We start from the raw sequence: 20711 nt of genomic DNA, 5'->3' as shown, positions 1-20711 counted from the left end.
GAAAGCATAACTAACCTATTTTTTTTATTTGTTTCAGGTGTTTTACCAACTAAGCACCCGTTTTCAATGAATAGCTACCGCCTCCACTTTTTCAGTGACTAACATGTCATTTAAGATGACACTTAAAATATCTATTATAGGGCCACAGCTGCCCACTCTCAATGTTAATACAGTGATAATAGTTTTGTTTTCATGATATCTGACCACCTCAACAAAATTGGGAGGCCAACGTCAGCCCCTACATTTGACCTACAAATTAAATATCTGTCTCAGACCGACCACCCCCTCCTCTGTGCCAAGTGTTGCGCCATCTCACATGTTCTACTGACCTCAGGTTGGCTAAAAATGACAAGGGGGCGGGAGCCTCAAGTGAGTGGGCAGACCGATCACCATGCAGCTGTCATTGTGAGGCTTACTGGACTGTGACTGTCATTTCCCCCTTCGGACTGACTGGCAGTGGTAGGGGGAGATCATGAGTGGGGTGGTTTAGCTCATGGGACAAGGAGGGGGGCCGTGCAACTTGTTGGACTTGATGCTTGCATTCAAACAGAAGCCAAGTGAGAACAGATTTCAAGACTGCTGGGAATTAAGAGAACATTTTCTGAAGATTCACCTTGTTCTGCGGAGAAGTAACACACTACTGGAAAATGGTTATAAAAGGCTGAAAAGTCAGAGAACATCAGGAAAGAGGAGGGCCGTCACTTCCAAAAGACAAGTCCAAGGAGCTGTTAATGCAACATGATCCAGTGGGTCTTGTCCTAAAAATACCTCTGGGCAGGAGAGTGGCAGAAATCTCTATCTGCAGGTACCTAGTAATCAACTATTTATTCTTCTTCTTCGGACAACTGAGGTCAGAGAACATCAAGTTGAGTAGAATTTATCCACCGCAGATATGTTTCAAAAATGTGAATGTGGCTTTCCAAGTAAAATAAAGTTATATACTATCTTTCATAAAATAATGTGAGAATTTTGTTAACTTTAATTTATATGTGAAGCCCGCTCATAGACTCTAATGCCCTGACTGGAGTTTGGTTTAGAATACTAAAGGAGGGCTGTTTAGTTAGAGTTATAGCTGCACAATCCACATACATGGTAACAGAATCGGTAGGATCTACCAAATCAATTCAACCATGAGAAAAGCTGAGGTGCAAATGACCCTAAAAAAAGGGGCAGATGATGCTGCCGCATCCCCGACCCCCATCTTCCCCCCAAAGAGGTCCAAAGCGGGCCCAGAGCAAGTTGCCCCGGACCCTCGAGGACCCGGTTATCCCACCCAAACTCCACCTGTTTTTACACGCAAAATGAGGAACGCCGCTGTGGGAACAGGATGTGACATCCGTCTGAAGGTGACTGTGGCTGGAGACCCCCAGCCCTCCCTGTACTGGTACCACAATGATGAACTCCTCAACATGGAGAACCAGGAGTACGGAGGTCTCTGGATTAGGGATTGCAAACCCAGTGATGCTGGCCTCTACACCTGCATCGCCAATAATCACGTGGGAGAGGCACGGAGCAGCGCTGTACTGGCTGTCCTGGATCTGGGTGAAGGTAATACGACTGAACACATTCACAAATTCACACTTGTATCTACACTGGCCCTCTAATAGAGAGGATGTCTAGATTTATTTGTTAGCATTCCATGTGGTGTAATAAAATAGTGTAAGGAACTACTGAAGCTTAATATTATACTTGTAAGTATTCAGAAACCTCAACTATATAAAATCATAATAATGTGGATAGCCATTTATCTGATAAATTACTGATGTCTTCTAATGCACTGTTACATGTATTTGAATATCAGTTATGTCATTGTAAAGATAACAATGAGGTTTTAACTACACAATAATGTATTGTAATAACTTCCATGAAATGTACCCAGCATGCCTCAGTCATCCCAGCCCCTAATGAGCAACTAGAAACTAATGTGGGTCTGTCTAGCTTCCTGGTCCGTTTGGTGGAACATGAAGTGATAATGCTGACTGATATCTCAGCCAGGACACAGGCTACTACATAGACTTACTCCAATGTAAATGCAATCATTGTCATATTTCGGTATTCATTTAGGTTGTTAAGGCGCTAAATGGCCTCCGTCATTATCTTGTACTTGGCCAGGCATTTGAAAAAAAACATTTGGGTGCAAGTTGTGCTACAAATAATTAAATAATGTCATTGTATCTGTTTGACACTGCTCCAAAACAAAGAGTGAGAGAAAAGAAATGCAGAGAATCGAGTAAATTATTTTATATAAAGGCTTAAACAAATACTCTTTTTTGCTGTATAAAATGTATATTTTATGTATATTTTCTTTCAATAAATCTATTTAATACCATAAAAAAAATGTTGCTACATAAATCAAAGCATACAATATTACATGCAACTGATTAAAGATTAAAGTAAAGATGTTGGATTTAGTTTCCCCAACGCATAAAAAGGGGCACAAGAGCAACAGTCATAGCAATGAACTGGTCCTGCACAAAGACTTCAGTATCAGCAAGAACTATGTTGAATAACTTGTGTCATACAAAGTGTGATAGTTGGATTACCATATACTGAACAAATTGAATTATTGCATTAGTTCAGATGTTTATCCAACATGAGTCATCCATTCATCCTTCTATTGTGCGGAGAGGATGGAAAGATGGTTGTTGTAAGTTGATGCAACATTACATTTCTGAGATTCTGAAATTACGTCTTTTAAGTCATATTTATTTTGAAGATCTTTAAAAAGAAAGACATTTTAAGTTCTTGGAGATCCACATTTTAATTATTATTATGGAATTGTGGGTATTGCTGTTTGAGATAAGCATATAATATTGATTACATTTCCACCATGTATGCAGAGACACTGAAAATACATTTTTCTTTATACAACACAGGCTTTTCACAAAGTTGGCCAAAGTGAGTTTTTGAGAGTGTATTACAGTCACATTCCTCAATTTCTAACAAAGAAAGCTCAGACGGCTTCTGTAGCTCTTGCATCTTTTGATCTCCAGCACTGATCTAAATTCAGCTCACCTGACTGCTTTGGCCACCTCAGCGGCTTTGAAAAATGACATTACCAGCTCCACAAATATGCCCTCCATATATCAGCTCAAGTACTCTGTCATTGTTCCGCAGTGCTCGGCGTGTGAGTGGGTTGTGGAAACTCACTCTTCTATTTAGAATTGCCTTTTCTTGCTGAGCGAGAATATGCTGAGACTCATCACTGCTGAATGCAGATCAATGGGTTTATCATGAGTAAAGTTTTTGGCAAATGATAGCATTCTCTGATGATGTAGAATAAAGTACTGGGTGCTTACATAATGATCCCTGATGAGCAACAAGATGCTTTGTGTAAGCTCAGGACAAACATTTGGTACTAAAAAAGTGGTGATGTCTGCAGACTGGGTAACGTGATGACAAGGATTCCTTTTAGTGTGAGCAGTGAGGACACCACAGTGTAATACATTTGTGGATTCTTGGACATAGTCCACATAAAAGATGCAACATCAAATGAGTACTTGAAAATAAACAACATGCCTAGTTTACAAAAAAGATGCTGATAACTTCTAAAAAATCTAAAATTGTATTGTTTTCAACTTTTGTATAAATAAGTAGGAATGCGTTTGTTATGAATGCAAAAGATTAGAAAATGAAGACATTATCTACTTGTATGTTAATGTCTCAGCCCTGGGGCTGTTATGTTACAAAACCAATAGATAATGTTTAAAAATAAAATAAAATGAAGACAAGCCTACGATATAAATGCAGTAATTACGCCAGGTTTTTTCAGTGAATAGTCATTTATATTTTAGCATTAGTTTTAAACTTGACAACACCTACTTTGATCCTTAATCCCCGACTTCTAATATATCACACCAGAATGAGTGTGGTATTTCCAGTTTTCACAGTTCACACGCTCACTGTGCCATTGCGTGCATCACATCAGGGAAGCCCCTATATTTGAAATGACAGTAAAACAGAAGTAAGATGAAAGGGCTGCTTCACCACAACCTTGTGATACTGTATGATAGCAGTGATCATGCTTGCACAGATCACTAAGGACATTACAACATTTTTTATTTCATGTAAGCAGGCAACACAACAGTCACACAGATTCCTATAATTCTGTTTGCAACTTTCAGCTGGACAAGAGCATGACAGGCAATGATGATTATACAAGCAGTGATACATATGCGCCTCTGTTTTGTTTTGTGGTATACTCAAAATGATCTTAGACGAGATAGATTTGTGATTTCATGCAGCACAAGTGATACTGAATATCTGAAGCAGTGGTAGCTCCACAGTTCTGTCAGCTTTCGTCAAACCTTCAAACGAGGTTTGAAAACAAGAGCTTGGTTCAGAGGTTTTCCTTTGGTTCTCCATTTTAACCTTCAGTTTGATTCAGCTTTCTACAGCTTTGCCATGTGAGTAGTCTACAGCTGCCCCATCACTCAATGATACTGCCTGAACCCTTTCTCTCTCTCACTCCCTTTTTGAAATGTCTCTCTGGAACGTCCCCCTCGTTCACCAACTCTCCATAGTTATTTATACAGCGGAATGTGCCAGGCCTTAGATTTTTGTGATGTTAGCAGGCCAATGTCTCTCCTGTTACACAGGAAGACATCACTGCTAATTTTAGCCCAGCCCTGTATAACTTGTTCCCTCTCTACTGATCAGGGAAAGGGCCAATTTCGAATCCACTAAATTCGCAGGAGCATAAAGATGTCTGCCATATGTTGTGATGTCATGATCCATACCGTTTTTACTGAATGATGTCTCTATACTCTTTTGAGTTTGAATTTGATTGTGCTGTCATTCGATTGTTAAGTGTAATATGTTTTAATAAATAGCACCAATGAGTAACTGAAATGTAAAAATAATGAAAGTAAAGCAACAGATATATAAATATGATAATACAATCTTGAAATCTGCAATCAGAGGAAATTAAGCAGTACATTTGCTAAACAGCTAAACAGTATTCTGAATATATGTTTCTGAAAACATTTGAGGCGTGAAATAAGCAATGCAGCAGCAGAATCTTGATTCATATTTGATCTGCGCTACCTAGTTTGACAGTCTGATCAGAGTTCATGAGCAGTGACTGCGTTACAGACTCCTCAGCTCTGATTAGTTGTTTTCCTTTAGCGGAATCTTGCAAATGTCCTTAGGAGCACGGGGGGGGAGAGAGAGAGAGAGGAACATCATTTTTTTTTAAACAAATGATCTGTCTGATGCACTCAGTGTATAGTGACAGTCTCAGCAAATAAAGTTACCAACTGCAGTTTTAAAGCTTGCAGAGTAATACACGCTCACCATGTTGTCTTCCTTCTGGACCATTAACGTCAGTGAACAGGTGGAGCTGCAGTTCCACTGTGGAAATCCCCTGCATCGCCATGTTGCTTTAATAGAAATGTATATAAGTAGATCAACAAATGAACGTTGTTTAATGGACAAGAAGGTGATTATGGAGTTTATTAGAGCTAATAAACGACTTGGAGTAGCAGACTCTTTTGTCATAATCATAGAAAAGTCAGCCACGTAAAATCTCTTGACCACTTTTAATGAATTAAATTGCTATATGTAGAATATTTTCCCCACTTTACCTTGCTGTCAGACAGCCCTTTCAGACAGAGAACTGAAGCCGTTATCTATGTTACTCTACTGAAAAAAAACCAGTGATTTGACCTTCGTGGAACACATAAGTTGCTGGTCTACTGCTGCCTTGATTGGTTACTAAGTCTGTGTTATTGTGTGACTTTGGTTAGTTTGGATAGCACAAACTAACTAACCGATCGAGGCAGCTGTAATGCTAATACTTACATTAAAGGTGCAACATTTAGCATTTTAGCATCAGTAAGCCATTTTAATAGTAGTAATGTAATAGTAACCAGAAAACACCTTTGAATAAAAGCTGGATAGACTGGCAGCCACTGCATCCATTGTGTGACACCAGCAGTGTTGCAGATAACATGTTGTGAAATATCGCATTAATATAACTCATTACTCAGACAACTACTATGTATACATTTCAGCACACAAGCCTGTCCCAAACTGTGCTCCAGCTAACACTTTAACAAACGTTATTTTTGTCACAAGACTGATTTCCCCTTTGTTAAATTAATGTTGAATTAACATATGAAAAAAAAGGTGCAGCTGCCAAGGAAACGAAAAGGCACTCTCCATGGCCCTATAATACACAATCAACAAACCATGTAATTAAGCCTGTAGGTATTTGCAATTATGAAAGTAATAACTACATTTTGTGGCTGCAACCATTAGATATTTAGTACGAGTTATTGTTAACGTACCTCCATATATTACAATGAGAAGTTTTTTGACCTATGTTTATTTCAAAATGTGAATTTTCTTAGGCAGGCTCACTGGGTTATTCTGTCCTGGGCACAGTGTGCTGCTATGGGAATTGAAATGTCATTTCTAAGCATAGCTATTTTTGTGTACTGAGTTATACTAGGTGGTGAATGAAATGTGTAAGTAGTAATGCCCTTTCCTTTCCCTCAGGGGAAAGAATTCTTAGATACTGAGTCATTCAAAATGTAGCATGTAAGAATTATTACACCAAATGTATCAAACATTAGCAGCAGCTGAAATTGTCATGTAAAATAATAGAATAGCTCTGTTATCTTTTATGTGTTTAGCTGTGAGTACGGCAATTAAATCCATCATATCCTTTGAAAATAGGATTGCTTTGTGTAGTCAGTCTAAGCAGCCAGTTAACACATTTGCTGTAAGAGCTAACAGTGTTTCAGCGACGCAGAGAGCAGTGAGGAAGTCCCTTTAGCTGTTGCAGTAATTCTCCCCTTCTCTGCCGACAACACAACATCGTCTCATTACACCAGTTGAAGATTAAGACACAGACACATGGGGAGGAAGGAAAAAATGAGAAATGTCAACCAATGCTGTAGAACAGTGATCTCAAGAGGGCTGGATCACTCCCACTGTTTTTTCTGCCTATCGGTGTGCACTGCCTGTGGGGTGGAACACAGCGGGGGAAGATGCTTACACTGTCGCTGGCTATTGTGTGGACAGGGGGGCTCCCTCAGAGTGGATGATATGCATTCAACAGACATTTCCACCTGCGGATGGAGATCTATGCTCTGTGCTTTTCAGAAAAGGATTCTCTCGTAAGAGGTGCTCCCACTCTGAGGTGCAACTTGTTATATAATGGACCAAAGTGCCTTCTTTCTATTTTTCTTTGCATTTGATTGAGAAGCTTTTACCTGCATGTGACAGTATATAACAAGTTGAATCTTTTGCATCCGAGTCAGATATTAATAGCTGATGTCTTGATAGAAAATGTCCTGATTTAGGCGTGTAGTAATGGCTCGGAACCCCCAGTGTATCTCGGGGAATACCCTGCTGCCGAATGTAAGCCGAGACAAAAAATACCTGTCGAGGACATGAAAAAAATCCAGACCTAAGAAAAATACAGGCAAGTGCTATTTCTTGTTATGTTTGTCAATCTTACTTCTATTAATTATCTTCTGACTCATTTACAATATGTAGAACATACAAGACTGTAAAATATTCCATGTGGAATGTTGACAGAGGTGTTTTATTAACATTACTGCTGAACAATGTTTTCTCAACTGACGGTGTCAGATGCAATGACAGTGATTAAAGGAAATGAAGGTACTCTGTACACCCTCAATCAAAAGGTAAACAAAATTGGACCACTGTTATTGTGGAATATAATAACCTTGGCCAAAAGAAACCAGAATTAGTTATAGTTATACATATTGTGAAACTATTAACAATATCCTAAACTGGAAACATTTTCCAACCCTATGGTTACAGTGTGAGTCTTAAATAAGCACAATCAAAAAGACAAAACCCATTTAGTTTTCCCCTCTTAAAATGCAACAACAACAAAGACTGCAAAACTGAGACACTGACGTGGTTATCAACAAAGTATAAATCTCATTTTGTGGGATGTAACTTGAGCTGTGTGGTTTTCTGCAGGGTTGCAGTGGCAGCTTTATGAACCACACTTTCCTGGGATTATTGTGGGATGTATACAGTAATACCCCATGCCCTGCCGTCATACCCCTGTCAAGCTACTAGCTGTGTGATGTCTAATGGCCTCCTCTTCCAGAACCTGCTTACGAGATGAGTCAAGACTCAAGATGTGCTTTAAGGCAGAGTAGAAAAACTCCAAACCTTTCCTGTAAAGTAAATAAAGGTTGTTTTCACTATCATCGAATAGAACCTGTCTAATATACAAATGTGATGGCATACAACTTCTTTCAACTAAAGTGAATCTTAATCAAATTTTGTTCACTGTTCCTCGAACAATGTGCATAACAAAATCTCAAAGGAAGTAGCCAGGGTTTGTCTGATGTGTCAGTTAATCAATTTCTGCATCACTTAACCCTTTGGAGTCCGGTGCTAATTTGGCTGTTTTCGCATACTTTTGATTCTGGCTTACTAAACCCCATTAAAGGTGCCCTGTGTGTTATAGTGTCTCACAAAAGTGTACTCTTGAATGCATTTTCAAAGCCAATTGTTTAATATGTTGAAACCTTCATTGTTTATATCCATGTTTACTTGGTTGGAAACCCCTTCCTTGCGGTTTCTGCTGGGTTTTTTTTGTACATCACCACCACCAACTGTCATTCAGTGGAATAGTGTTAAATCATCGGCAGAAATGTGTATGTTGTCGCTTGTGTGTACGTGCATGTATAAACAAAATGGGGACCTGGTCATGAAAACATTGCTCAAACACTGGTCTCCTGGGAGAAAGTCCTGTGACGACCAAAACAAACGTAATCCGGGAGAAAATATATTTAGGTAATTGACGATGCGGTTTCGTTGTATGAGATATGAATTTTTAGGAGACCAAGCTGCTCCAGCCACACCACCAGCATGGCTAAACAATTACTGCACCTTTAATTATTTGCTCTTGTGTATACCCACTCTTGTTAAACTCGGACTAAATGTGCACTATGTGCACTCTCGCCTAAATTCTAGCCTGTAAAATATTATCATGATTGTAGAATATCTGACTCTTTGAACAATGTATCTGTTTTTTTATTTAAGGCAGAGTAATGACAGACAGAAGCTTGTCATGGCTAACAGAACTCTTGCTATCTTTGGTTTACACAAATCATTTGGATTATTAACCTGATGCATGTTTAGCTATAAGAACATCAGTTTAATCAATAGACATTTTATGACTGAATATAGAAATAGTTACTGTAATGTACATTGTTGTCCTTTTTTTGGTTTGTGATCACTGCTTCAGTATTTGAGATTTGGACAAAATATGCTGATGCTTTGTGGAAACAGTTGTACATAAATATTGCAACTCGTTATGTAGATTTTTATAACTTTGAGTAACACCATGAGCTTGACCCACAAGCAACAGGTAAAACACTTAATAGAGAGTTGGGAGTTTGTCCACTGAATTTATAAGAACATTCCCATCATTTCTCCACCGTGTTCAATATAACGACATAATCCTATTGTGTTCTCTTACTGCAAGGCAACAACTGATAGCTTCTGTTTTTTATAAATAATTCCACCTACTGTGAAGCAAACACCTCATGAGAGCTGCTGGGACGCCAATGACTCAATTGTGCTTTCTATTTTGAGTTATACCAATGGCTGAATTTCCACTCAGTCTGAGTAAAATAGTCATATCTTTCAGATAGTACAGCAGGAACACATTTATAGGTTTGAAAAGGATGAAATTGAAAGAATGATGTTCTCCTGAAAATACTGGAGCATCTCTATTCATTTTGCTCCTATTTACAGTATTATGTTCCCTTTCTTCATAATAACTTGCATATCCTGATGAGAAAATGATGAATGACAAAGACTCAGCAACTATTCAGCTGCAGCTAATTTAATACATTTAGCTTAGCTGTGCTAATGAGACCCCGAGGGGGACAACCTAATCATACTCAAATACAGAAGAGCTACACTGCAACGGATATTGGTTAATTTAATCTTGGAAATCCCGTTTTTTAAATATATATTATGATATATTTAATGTAGTGTACCTGTTCTTCTTCACAGCTGGGATTCTGTTCTAAAAATGTTGCACAATTGAAATGTCACCTTCATGAATTTGCACTGGGACTTCTCAATTGCCTTTCATCAAATACCTTTAAAAAGCAAAGTGAATAATGTAGTCTATTGGTTCCTATAGTTACAGCGTGCTCTCTCTTCTTCTTCTGCTGCCACTATGGAAACGCAGTCTACTGCTGAAAGATCAAACATTTTATAATATTTCATTTTGTAAATGGTTTTATACTAAAAGTGATTGTTTTTGCACTTTTATTCAAGCACTAATTTCAATCAAGCAATGCTCCAGTAGAAATCTTGATTTACTTTGTTTGTTTGTTTTGTTTTTGTAGATTCCGAAACAACAGACGATGAAGGTGACCAATTTGAGACCAAAGAAGATAGTTGGGATGTTGAGGACCAGGCTGGGCATAAAGGTATCCACCATGTTTCCATCTTGCAATTATTTCCTTAGACAATTATGGATTGTATTTCTAACTTACTGAGTTCCATCAATGCTACAATATTACAACATTTATAGATATTAATGAGAATTCTGAAATGTTTCAAATGAAGTCCACTTAAGGTCAGTGAAATGAGCTCAAAACATAACATTGACCTGTCTTTAGCTGCTAATTGCTCCGATCTGTTTACTATCTAGTCGCTAAGTTTGTCTGCCTCTGTTTGGTGCTGGGTAGGTTATGTACAGTTGGTAAAACAGAGCTTTATTTATGAAAACAGTTGCCTGCTTTGGCTGAAAACAAGGCTGATGAGAGACGCATTTGCATTTGCATGATGGAAAACCAAAACAATGACCAGCTTAACATTTGCCTTGTTTCATAGTCAATGCAAGAACCTGATTATTTACTTGTACAATATCTCATATCTCCTCTTTACATGAGATGCAGTGATGGACAAATGTGCAGAAGATGACAGTAGAACACATGGACATGAGGATCACTCTAACACAACCAGGCAAGAAAGAAATATGCAAATAACCTAGCAGTTTTTTTTAAGGCTTCAATGTGCTGATTGTATTATTGGACTCAAATTCCATACTAAAATACAATATTCAGCAGATTGTGAATTAGTAACAACCTACCGATTCCAACAGATTTTGCTTCAAATCCTCTATTTCAGGAGCCAGTCAGAGAATTTTCCAAGAAAATCTCCCCCACAAGCCCTCCCACCCCCATCCCCAAGACTTGTCAAACGTCCCTCCACCTCTCCAATGTCAAGTCGCTCTGGTTCAACTACACCTATTAGCTTGCGGAAGAAACTTGTTTTACCAACTGATTACCAAGACACAGTGCCCGGGGAGTTTGAAGAAAAGGTTAGGCAGCCAAAATCTGTGTCTCAAAGTAACACCCAGGACTCCCGACCACAGACTCCACTGAGCGAGTACTCCCGGAAAGAATTTACTCTCAGACCATCCCCAAAGCTGACCAGGGCAAGCTCAAAGGTTTTTGAGAAGGTCCGTGGCTTAGAAGAGAGGAGACGAAGTCTTGATATTCCAGAAGGTTCCATCTCGGGAGGATCCTGGGCAGGCTTCAATCGCGCAGGATCTGTAGATTCAGATGATGGAGGAAGCCGGTTGGGCATCTCTAGAGAAAGTTCAAGGGAAGATCTAAGGGAGGCTTTGAAAGAGGATGCTGCTGAGCGTAGATCTATGTTTAAACAGAGAGCTGCTTCCCTGGAGGACAAATCTCGCTACTCCCAAAAAGTTCAGGACATTGAGAACAAGTTCACTGAGGAACTCCAGCGCATTAAGAAGCTTGTTGGTAAACCTCATATGAAGAAGTCGTTTTCAACTGAACAGCTCACTCTAAAGAGCAAGCAGCGCCAGCCTTTCAGGAAAATCGAACCTATTCCTCCACAAGTCCTTCAAAAGCTCCAAGAAAGGGAACGTGCCCAGTGGGCAAAAGAACAGAGAGAAACCAATCTGCAACCAATGCAACAACAGCAGCAAACACAGCAAGAACAGAATAAGTCCCATCCCCAAAAGACAGCAAGCACTGGTTCAACAACTGTTACAGTCAGTAGATTTGGAGAAGTGGCAGGCACCCCAGAGTCCATGCAGTTATCTGACTTACCAGGACAACGATCAGTGAGAGAATTAAGTAGAGTCAGTCCAGTAACGGAAATAATTCAGAGATCATCACCAGCATTATATCATCAACAAAGGGAAGGGTCTCCAAGCAGAAATGTTGCTGAGCTGACATTACGTAAGGTTGAACGAAGGCCACCAAGTCCGCTCGTACAAAGGGTATCTCGATTGCAAGAATCCCCGCACATCCAGGAATCTCTTGTGCAAACGTCACAAAAGGATGAGATTTCGGGGAGGAAGACACCAATAGAGGTAGCATTAAGGAAACTTGAAAACAGACCTGAAAGTCCCCTTGTACAAAAAAGGGTTATCATTGTGCAAGATCTTCCTCCTCAACCTCTTTTAAAACCCCCGAGGATGTCACCAGTCACTCCAACGGAGGAGAGAATGGAAGTGGACATGTCTAAACCAGCCTTAAAGATGAAAATCCCCGCCATTATTGTTGAAGATGAAAAGATGGAGGAGGATGTTCATGTGAAGACAAGTGAGCCTCAGCAGATTACTGCTAGTGCCAAAGAGGGACGACAGCTGAAGACCAAAGGAAAGAACCGTCGCACTCGACCCATGTCTCCAGAGTTAGGTTAGAATTCTTGTGCTTGTTTTCTTTAGCTTTCTGTAGTAGTGTGAAGTTCTAGTCTGCTTGCTTTTCATGTTTAATCAACCAATTACTCATTCCTTACTAGAGGGGATTTTCCTCTGATTTGATCACAAGGAAAAATTGACTTCAGGCTTGTCTTTTGTTAAACTGTGCAGATTCTTCTGATGATTCTTATGTGTCTGCTGAAGAAGACCCGATGGAGGCCCCTTTATTTGAGTTTCCCCTGCAGGACACTGTAGCATCTGCTGGCGCGGATGTGCTACTAAAATGCATCATTGCCGGCACCCCCATTCCTGAAGGTAACATGTTCTATGCTCTACATGTACTTGAACAAACCTCACAGGTGCTTTTAAATTATATATTTAAGCAATAAATACACAAATGGTTTCATTTGTTTTCTCTGTCCTCTCTGTTGAAGTTACCTGGACAAAAGAAAATACGGAAATCGCCGGCATTGCAAATTTCACAGTCAAAGTGGAGGGTGAACGACATACTCTGCTCATCAAAGCAGCTAGAATAAGTGATGGTGGCAAATACTGTGTAAGCGCTGTTAATCAGGTGGGCAGAGCATCCAGCAGTGCCACCCTTATAATCAAAGCAGGTACGTTTGACTGGGGATGTCAGATAAACCTTAAGTGTACACAAAGTAATGATTTGTGGTGGTTTGCTTTTAGTTTTGACTTGAAACTTGAAACCTAATCTTAAATTGTTTATTTAGCATTATTATGCAAAGGAACTGCTATTAATTGCTAATTGATTTAAAATGACTCTAATGACTCAGTTGCTTAATTTAAATTAGAGTTCAAGCAGATAGAATATTATGGACATTAGCATGAAAAGTATCATTCTGCTGTAACATGACGGACATGTTTTTTGTTGTTATCAACACTGAAAAGTATATCTGCCCATTTAACTTGGATGAAGTTAGTTATTACAGTCATAGTCAAGACTGTTTTTATTTCTCTTGGAATGATTTAAAAATATGCTATTTATCGAAAAGTAGTCCAATGTACTTAATAACAATTTTGAATCTGAAAGCTCTTATTCTCCATCTTAACAAAACAAAGGGCATTATGTTTCTGCTGATTTTTCCTCTGCTCCCTTGTCATTATCTCTGTGAGCAAAATGTCTGTGCCATATATTCCAGCTGAACAACCTCACTTATAGTTACCATAGCAACTCAGAGGCGAAACTGAACCTATAAATTGCCCACTGATGCTCACTGGCTCCACCCACTGTGAATCCACTATTGTTTCGATATCACATTTGACATCTCAGGCTCTAATTACATTTTAAGGGGGGGGGGCTTTATTTTGTTTTTAAATACATAAACTCATTGAACTCCTGTGTTTTCATTGAGCTGTGCTCTTAGTCACCAAAAATAAAGTTTAAAGACACAAAAAGCAGATGTAAGAAGGATTGTGTGAAACTACAACATGAAACATAATGTAACCTTGTTGCTTTTACAGAGTCTGTACAGGAGCCAAAGGGAAACCTGGGCGTGCCTCGGGATATCAGCAGCCCTATTACATCTGATGAGGAGTATCTCAGTCCCCTGGAGGAAGGCATGGATTTCGGTGGGCAAACTATTGACACACGATTCAGGAAACCCCCTGCATTCCTGGTGAGAATGTACATAGCTTGTTCTGATTAAATATCTCATTTATTTACCCTTTTAGCATATTACTTTGTATTAATATGTTTAGCATTGGCACTTATTCAACTGCATTTTTGATGGCTTGTTTGCAAATTATAGCATGGAAATGATTCATGTACAGGATGATATAGATTTTGTCAAATACATTTTTCCTGTATGAACGTGTTGTCCACTGTCTGGTCATCCCATCAGATAAAACGACTAGGTAAAATGCATCACTCAGCTTCTAACTTGCATTACATTTCAAACAGGTAACAATGAGTGATCAAGCTGTCATTGAAGGACAGGAAGTCACCATGTCTGTCCGAATAAGTGGACAACCCAAACCCATGCTCTATTGGTAGGTGCCCCCCCCCTCCCTTCATCAAACGACTTAAACTACTTGCTTGCATTGGAAATGAAAAATACTTTCTCTGCATCATAAATCATGAGCAAGCTTTTTTGACTGCTTAGTTTGTTGTAGAGCATGTTGCTTTATCGCATCAGTTATAGGAAGTGGAAGATTCATGTTTACTGCCTCACAATCTCAAGGCTGACAGAGAGAGTCTTAATAGGAAAAAGGGAAGAATAACAACACACGTCCCTCGTTTGCCTTGAAGCTGCTCAGTTCCCAGAAACACAAATGTCTGGCTGAACTAATGAGCTCTGAGACAACAACCTGGAATACACATGCAATGCTTAGGCCATCCTAAAAAGAGTCATACCTGATTGTACCTTTTAGCGCTTAGGTCCTTTAGTGATTGTAGAATACGTCCTTGCATGTTCTATCAGCCAGTGGGCCTTAATTGCTGTTGGTAGCTAGGAGAGCAGCTGGTTAAAGTAAACATTTTTATTAATGTAAGCAAATCCCATGAAAAGACCGATGCCCGATATATCTTATTCCCCTGTGCCATAAAGCTCTGTAGTTGTCCAGGAACTACTGAAAACATATCAATGAGCCACACTGTTCACATGCTCCTTCATTGCTACGAGTATGGGCTCTTTAGTTAATTTTGAGGTAATCCCACATTCACCATTCCCCTAAATTAAAGCAGAAATTAAAATCATTTCTCACATTTCTCACACCCAAGTGCACCCAGTTGCCTTCACAAACAGGTCGTATACTGGCTCAGACAAACAGAGAATCTGACACTGAGAATTTTGAAATTGAACAAATTATTTCAGATCGAATAATATATTTTAACACTTATCTAACGGTAATTTGAATTTCATATAAAAAGCTGCAGCCTTAGTAGGGAAGAGGGGGTGAGAGATGGACAAACATAGTAGGTTTTGGTCTTTTATAGGATTTGTAGAATAAGTATAATATAGAATAATGCCAGCCTTTCCCTTCAAAGTAATAATCTTGAAGATTTTTATTTTAATAAATGTCTTTTAAGTCACTATCTAGTGCTGAATGATGATAGATGAACTGATGAACGCCCTTGCATTACAGTATTATGAACCGGGTGTTTGTGGCGACATTCCTGCGAAAAATCAGCGATCTCTGGGAAGTGAAATCTAAAAACACACCTTCAATTACCGCTCATTTTCGCCATAGGTGGACAACAAAGACAACAAAGTAGAAAGCTTCAAGATTGTAGCTTTAATATAGGAGACAAGAATAGGCTGAATCGTACAGGCAGGTTTGAGAGTTAGTCATGACTCTGAGAGACAATAGCAGAAAAGAATGTGCTAAACATAATACTGGCAGGATAATGTATCCCCCCCCCCACCCCCTCCATACCAGCCAGAAGAGAGCTTGTGGTTGAAAAAGTATGTGCTTGGTCGTCCTTCATTGCATTAATTAAGTTTAAAAAAAGCTCTGAGTGGTTTATGCATGATTCATCTCTTGTTTTAAAACATAGCAACAATTGTCCCCGTACTTCTATTCTTTTGTAGGCTGAGGGACAGAGTTACGGTGAAAACAGGCCCACGTCACGTTGTACGCGAGACAGAAGATGGCACTTTTGAAATGACCGTCAAGTCAGCAGTGAGATCGGACTCGGGGATTTACACCTGTAAGATCATTAATGAGTATGGGACAAAGCAGTGTGAAGGAAAGCTGGAGGTAAAAGGTACGCTTCTTTTCAAATGTACAGGTGTTTGTTGTCTTTAACAATGTACAAATACACATTTCACTCTCTGTTGTGACCAGTGACTAGTGCACAACACAAATGTTCATGTATAACTTAACAGCACTCGAAATCCTTTATCTGCACTCAGCACCACCAGTTGAGCCAAGTCTGGCTGTCATCCGCCCGGTCAAGGACATCACAGCCAAGGCCGGAGAGACAGTTCTGTTCGAGTGTCATGTCATCGGACCGAAGGACACTGACGTGGACTGGCTCTCAGATGGTAAACTGATCCAGCCGGCATTGCTCAACTGTAAGATGCACTTTGATGGAAGAAAGTGCCTGCTGCTGCTCAACTCCGTACACGAGGACGACAGTGGGACATACATGTGCAAGCTCAGCACAGCTAAAGGTATGTCTCAAGAATAAATATCCCAGTATGTGTGACATCAAACTAAAATGATTTATCTATTGTCCTGTTGGTCTCTTCTGCTTCTGCTGAATTGAAATGTTTACTCTTCAGAGGAAGTGACTTCATGTGGCAAACTTAAAGTCATCCCTTCAATTGAACCTCTCTTCACTCGCAAGCTGGATGTTCTCGAAGTGATTGAGGGCCGTAACGCTCGATTTGACTGCAAAGTCAGCGGGACGCCGTCTCCTAAGGTCATCTGGAGCCACTTTGGTAGGATTGTACTTAATTGTTTTTGCAGCCAAGTGTATCACAGAACATTATAATCAAGCCTTTTTCAAATGATATTTTCTCACCTTGATTTGGTGATTTATAACATATTATATATATATAATACAATATATTAATACAGACCCTTTTTTTCTCTTTAGACCATCCGCTCGCAGAAAGTGAGGACATTCGTATTCTTCAGGAGGGCGGCCGGCACTCTCTTTTCATTTCTCATGTGACCAACGAGGATGAGGGTTTTTACACTGTCACGGCCCGTAACGGTCACGGGGATGCAGAGAGTTCTGCCGAACTTTACATACAAGAACCACGGCCAGCCATCTCCTCACAGATGTAAGAGCATGTTATTCTCTGGATATTGGGCCATATCTTTTGTGTGCTTCATGGACCTTTCTAGGTTATAGATTAGAAAACGTTGTTTGTATGCTGAGAGAGATAGAGGGGATAATCCCCTCTATCTCTCTCCATCCTCATGTTCCTTGTTCTCCTTTTCCTTTAGGGCTAAACTGGAGAAGATGCCATCGATCCCAGAGGAGCCAGAGGTCCCCGAGAATGAGGTGGAGCGTTTCACTATGCCTGACTTCATCAAACCACTTTACGACCTGGATGTGATCGAGGGAAAAGAAGCAGTGCTCAAATGTAAAGTGGCTGGTTTGCCGTACCCCACTATCGCCTGGTTTCACAACGGCAAAAAGATTGAGAGCACCGAGGACAGAAAGATGACACAGTGTAAGTGTTTCAAAATGGATTATCAGCCAGTGTTCAGGCCTATGAAAGTACTCAAGCCTTTGCAAAGCCACTACGGGCAATATATTTCAGATTCCTAAAATGTAGCAATGTTATCAAAAGGTAAAGTAAAATGAATATTTGAATCAAAAGGAAAATGAACAAAGGACTTTAACAATTAGTATGAGTATGTTTTCACATTAAATAAAAACCCTGTTTTAGCAGCATGTATGTATAATGTTCAGACAAACACAAACCATGTTCTGAGCAAATAATCTTATTGCCACTTTTGTGATGCAATGAAAATGTTGATGATTTAGAAAAACATAGAGTAATTGTTACATTTATATTAAATATATTACGTATACTGAACTGTATACCTAAATGATAAAAGATGTTGTTTGGCAGTGCCCTTTCAATGCGACCCATATGAATGTTATATAAACAATAAACAAAAACATCATTCTTCCACCTTAGAAATATAGCTCAAATCTGACCATTTATAAATCAAAAGGATGCTGAAAAACTAATCCATGCTTTCATTTCAAGCCGACTCGATTACTGTAATGCACTCTTTACCGGCCTCCTAAATAAAACAACGGAGAGACTTCAACTCATCCAAAACGCTGCAGCGAGGCTGCTAACTAGAACCAAGAGGAGAGACCACATCAGTCCAGTGTTAGCTGCATCTACACTGGCTTCCAGTAACTTTTAGAATTGACTTTAAGGTCCTCCTTCTTGTATACAAAGCCCTAAACAGAACCGCACCAAGTTACACTGCCAACTCTCTAATAAACTATGTGCCCCCAAGAACATTACGATCATCCACTACTGGTTTATTAAATGTTCCCAGAAACATCCAAAAGAAAATTGGGGATGCAGACTTTATGCAATTATGCACCAAAGCTATGGAACACTTTACCTGCAGACATTAGGGAGGCAAGCTCGCTCAATATCTTCAACAGTAAGCTAAAAACATATCTTTTTACTTTAGCCTTTTAATAGTGATATTTTATATCTCTTTTCTTCAGCCTTTTAACGGTGATATTTTATATATTTTTTATCTTAGCCTTTTAATGGTGCCACTTTAAACTCATTTAAATGATTTCATGCATTTTTAAGTTTGGTTTTCCTGAAGGAGGATCATTTAGTGTTGAGGAAGTAAGAAAGTTAAAAGTAAGGTTGAGCAAGCAAGAGGAAAAAGTAATGTCAAAGAGAAAGATTAAATCTGAAGCGTTGAAAACAATTGAAGAACATAAAAGACAGTTTATGTTATGGGAGAAGGAAGCAGAGAACAGGGATAGGAAGAAAGTATGTGGATTATTTGCAAAGACAAATATAGATGAAAGTACAGACAAAGGGATTATGAAAATGTCAAAGAATGTGTAAAGGCTGCTATTTTATCTGCTATTTTAATTCAGCTATTTTTATACAATTTTAATTCTGCTATATATTATTTTAATTCTGCAATGTTATCTGCTATTTTATCTGCTATATTATTTTAATCCTGCTATTTTATCTGCTATTTTTATAATGGTACTTCAGACTCATTTACATCAACACTGTGATTATTGTACTAATTGTTATGTTTTTGCTGTGAAGCACTTTGGGCTGCAATTCTTGTATGAAAGGTGCTATAAAAATAAAGCGTGTTATTATTATTATCATTATTATTATTATTATTATTATTATTAAATAACCAATTCATATGAACATGTGACATGTTGTAAACCTGACCATCCACCCCAATCTCCTAAATAAGAGGATTTGCGGCATTGCGCTACTTCCACCTTGCTTCTGAGAATGGACAATACTTTGAACATTTGAATTTGAACACTCATTCATTTTTCAGATGAAAACAGTGTCTTTTTGTTAGCAGGGAATGTGTTCAATTAGAAACTGTTACAATAAGATAAGTTGCATAAAGATGCTAACAGGCCAGTATGCCTCATACCCTTTCATCTCTGCTTCCTCCTGTAGTCCGTGACGTCCACAGCCTGGTCATCCGCTCTGTGTGCCATGCCCACGGTGGTGTCTACAAGAGTGTCATCTCTAACAAAGTCGGCAAAGCCACCTGCTATGCTCATCTCTATGTTACAGGTGCTTTTCATTCCTACAAAAGCACAATGGGCTTCAAACAACTCGTACAAGCAGATTTGTTCCAGCAAAGGCAGATCAGAAACATTAATGGACCTCTAATCCCATGTCATCATTTTCAGATATCCTCCCTGACCCTCCTGATGGGACTCCAGTGATAGAGTCCATCACTGGTAAAACCATCACCCTAAGCTGGAAGAAACCAAGGAGGCTGGACCCTTCTATTGGTACACAAGAATGATTTTCAGATTGCTTTTGTTCACAGAAACAAAATAAGTTAATGATATTCTTAAAGAATTTATCTTGGTGACTTTAGAGCAAACACAATTATCACAATACATATTACATCGACCAAAGAAATAAAGATCTTTAATACAGACTAAAATGACAATAAAAGACGCATATAGTACATACATAGACAGTAGACAATAGTTTATCATAGATGTACTGCCTGCATTGAATATCAAAAAATAGCATATTGTAACATGTTACAATTTAGAAATGTAGTTTATCTCCTATGTGCCAACTTTAGAAAATATTATACAACAAATATTTCATTTTCAGCTTTCTTGGGAGTTTAGCCAGCAAAATTGTTGTTTAATTGTGGATTGAAAAAAAGTTGTTTCAGCATTGTGATGTAGCAATTTATCATGAAACCCCTTTTCAGTTTCAGTTTATTTACAAAACAAAGTAGTGCAAACAAGTACAATCATAAGGCAGAATGAAGTTATGTGAAATGGGATATTCTGATAAGCTATATAGTTCAA

At 38.9% G+C, this 20711-nt stretch overlaps 1 protein-coding gene across 1 annotated transcript in view; it reads left to right on the top strand.

Moving 5' to 3' along the window:
* The first annotated feature begins 52 nt into the window (after window positions 1-52).
* Window positions 53-20711, top strand: part of spegb (striated muscle enriched protein kinase b) — a 37597-nt gene continuing 16938 nt past the window's right edge. Inside the window, 15 exon segments of the mRNA XM_029458609.1 lie at window positions 53-1548; window positions 10362-10445; window positions 10917-10983; window positions 11149-12695; window positions 12869-13012; window positions 13132-13314; window positions 14183-14337; window positions 14622-14710; window positions 16252-16427; window positions 16576-16836; window positions 16948-17106; window positions 17265-17454; window positions 17621-17850; window positions 19828-19947; window positions 20067-20171. Of these exon segments, the coding sequence (XP_029314469.1) occupies window positions 1131-1548; window positions 10362-10445; window positions 10917-10983; window positions 11149-12695; window positions 12869-13012; window positions 13132-13314; window positions 14183-14337; window positions 14622-14710; window positions 16252-16427; window positions 16576-16836; window positions 16948-17106; window positions 17265-17454; window positions 17621-17850; window positions 19828-19947; window positions 20067-20171 (3928 nt within the window). The 5' untranslated portion in view covers window positions 53-1130.

This window comes from Cottoperca gobio, chromosome 21, assembly GCF_900634415.1.
Source record: "Cottoperca gobio chromosome 21, fCotGob3.1, whole genome shotgun sequence".
Taxonomy (NCBI): domain Eukaryota; kingdom Metazoa; phylum Chordata; class Actinopteri; order Perciformes; family Bovichtidae; genus Cottoperca; species Cottoperca gobio.
Note: the sequence above shows the minus strand (reverse complement) of the source record. Positions and strands in the feature narration are given on the sequence as shown.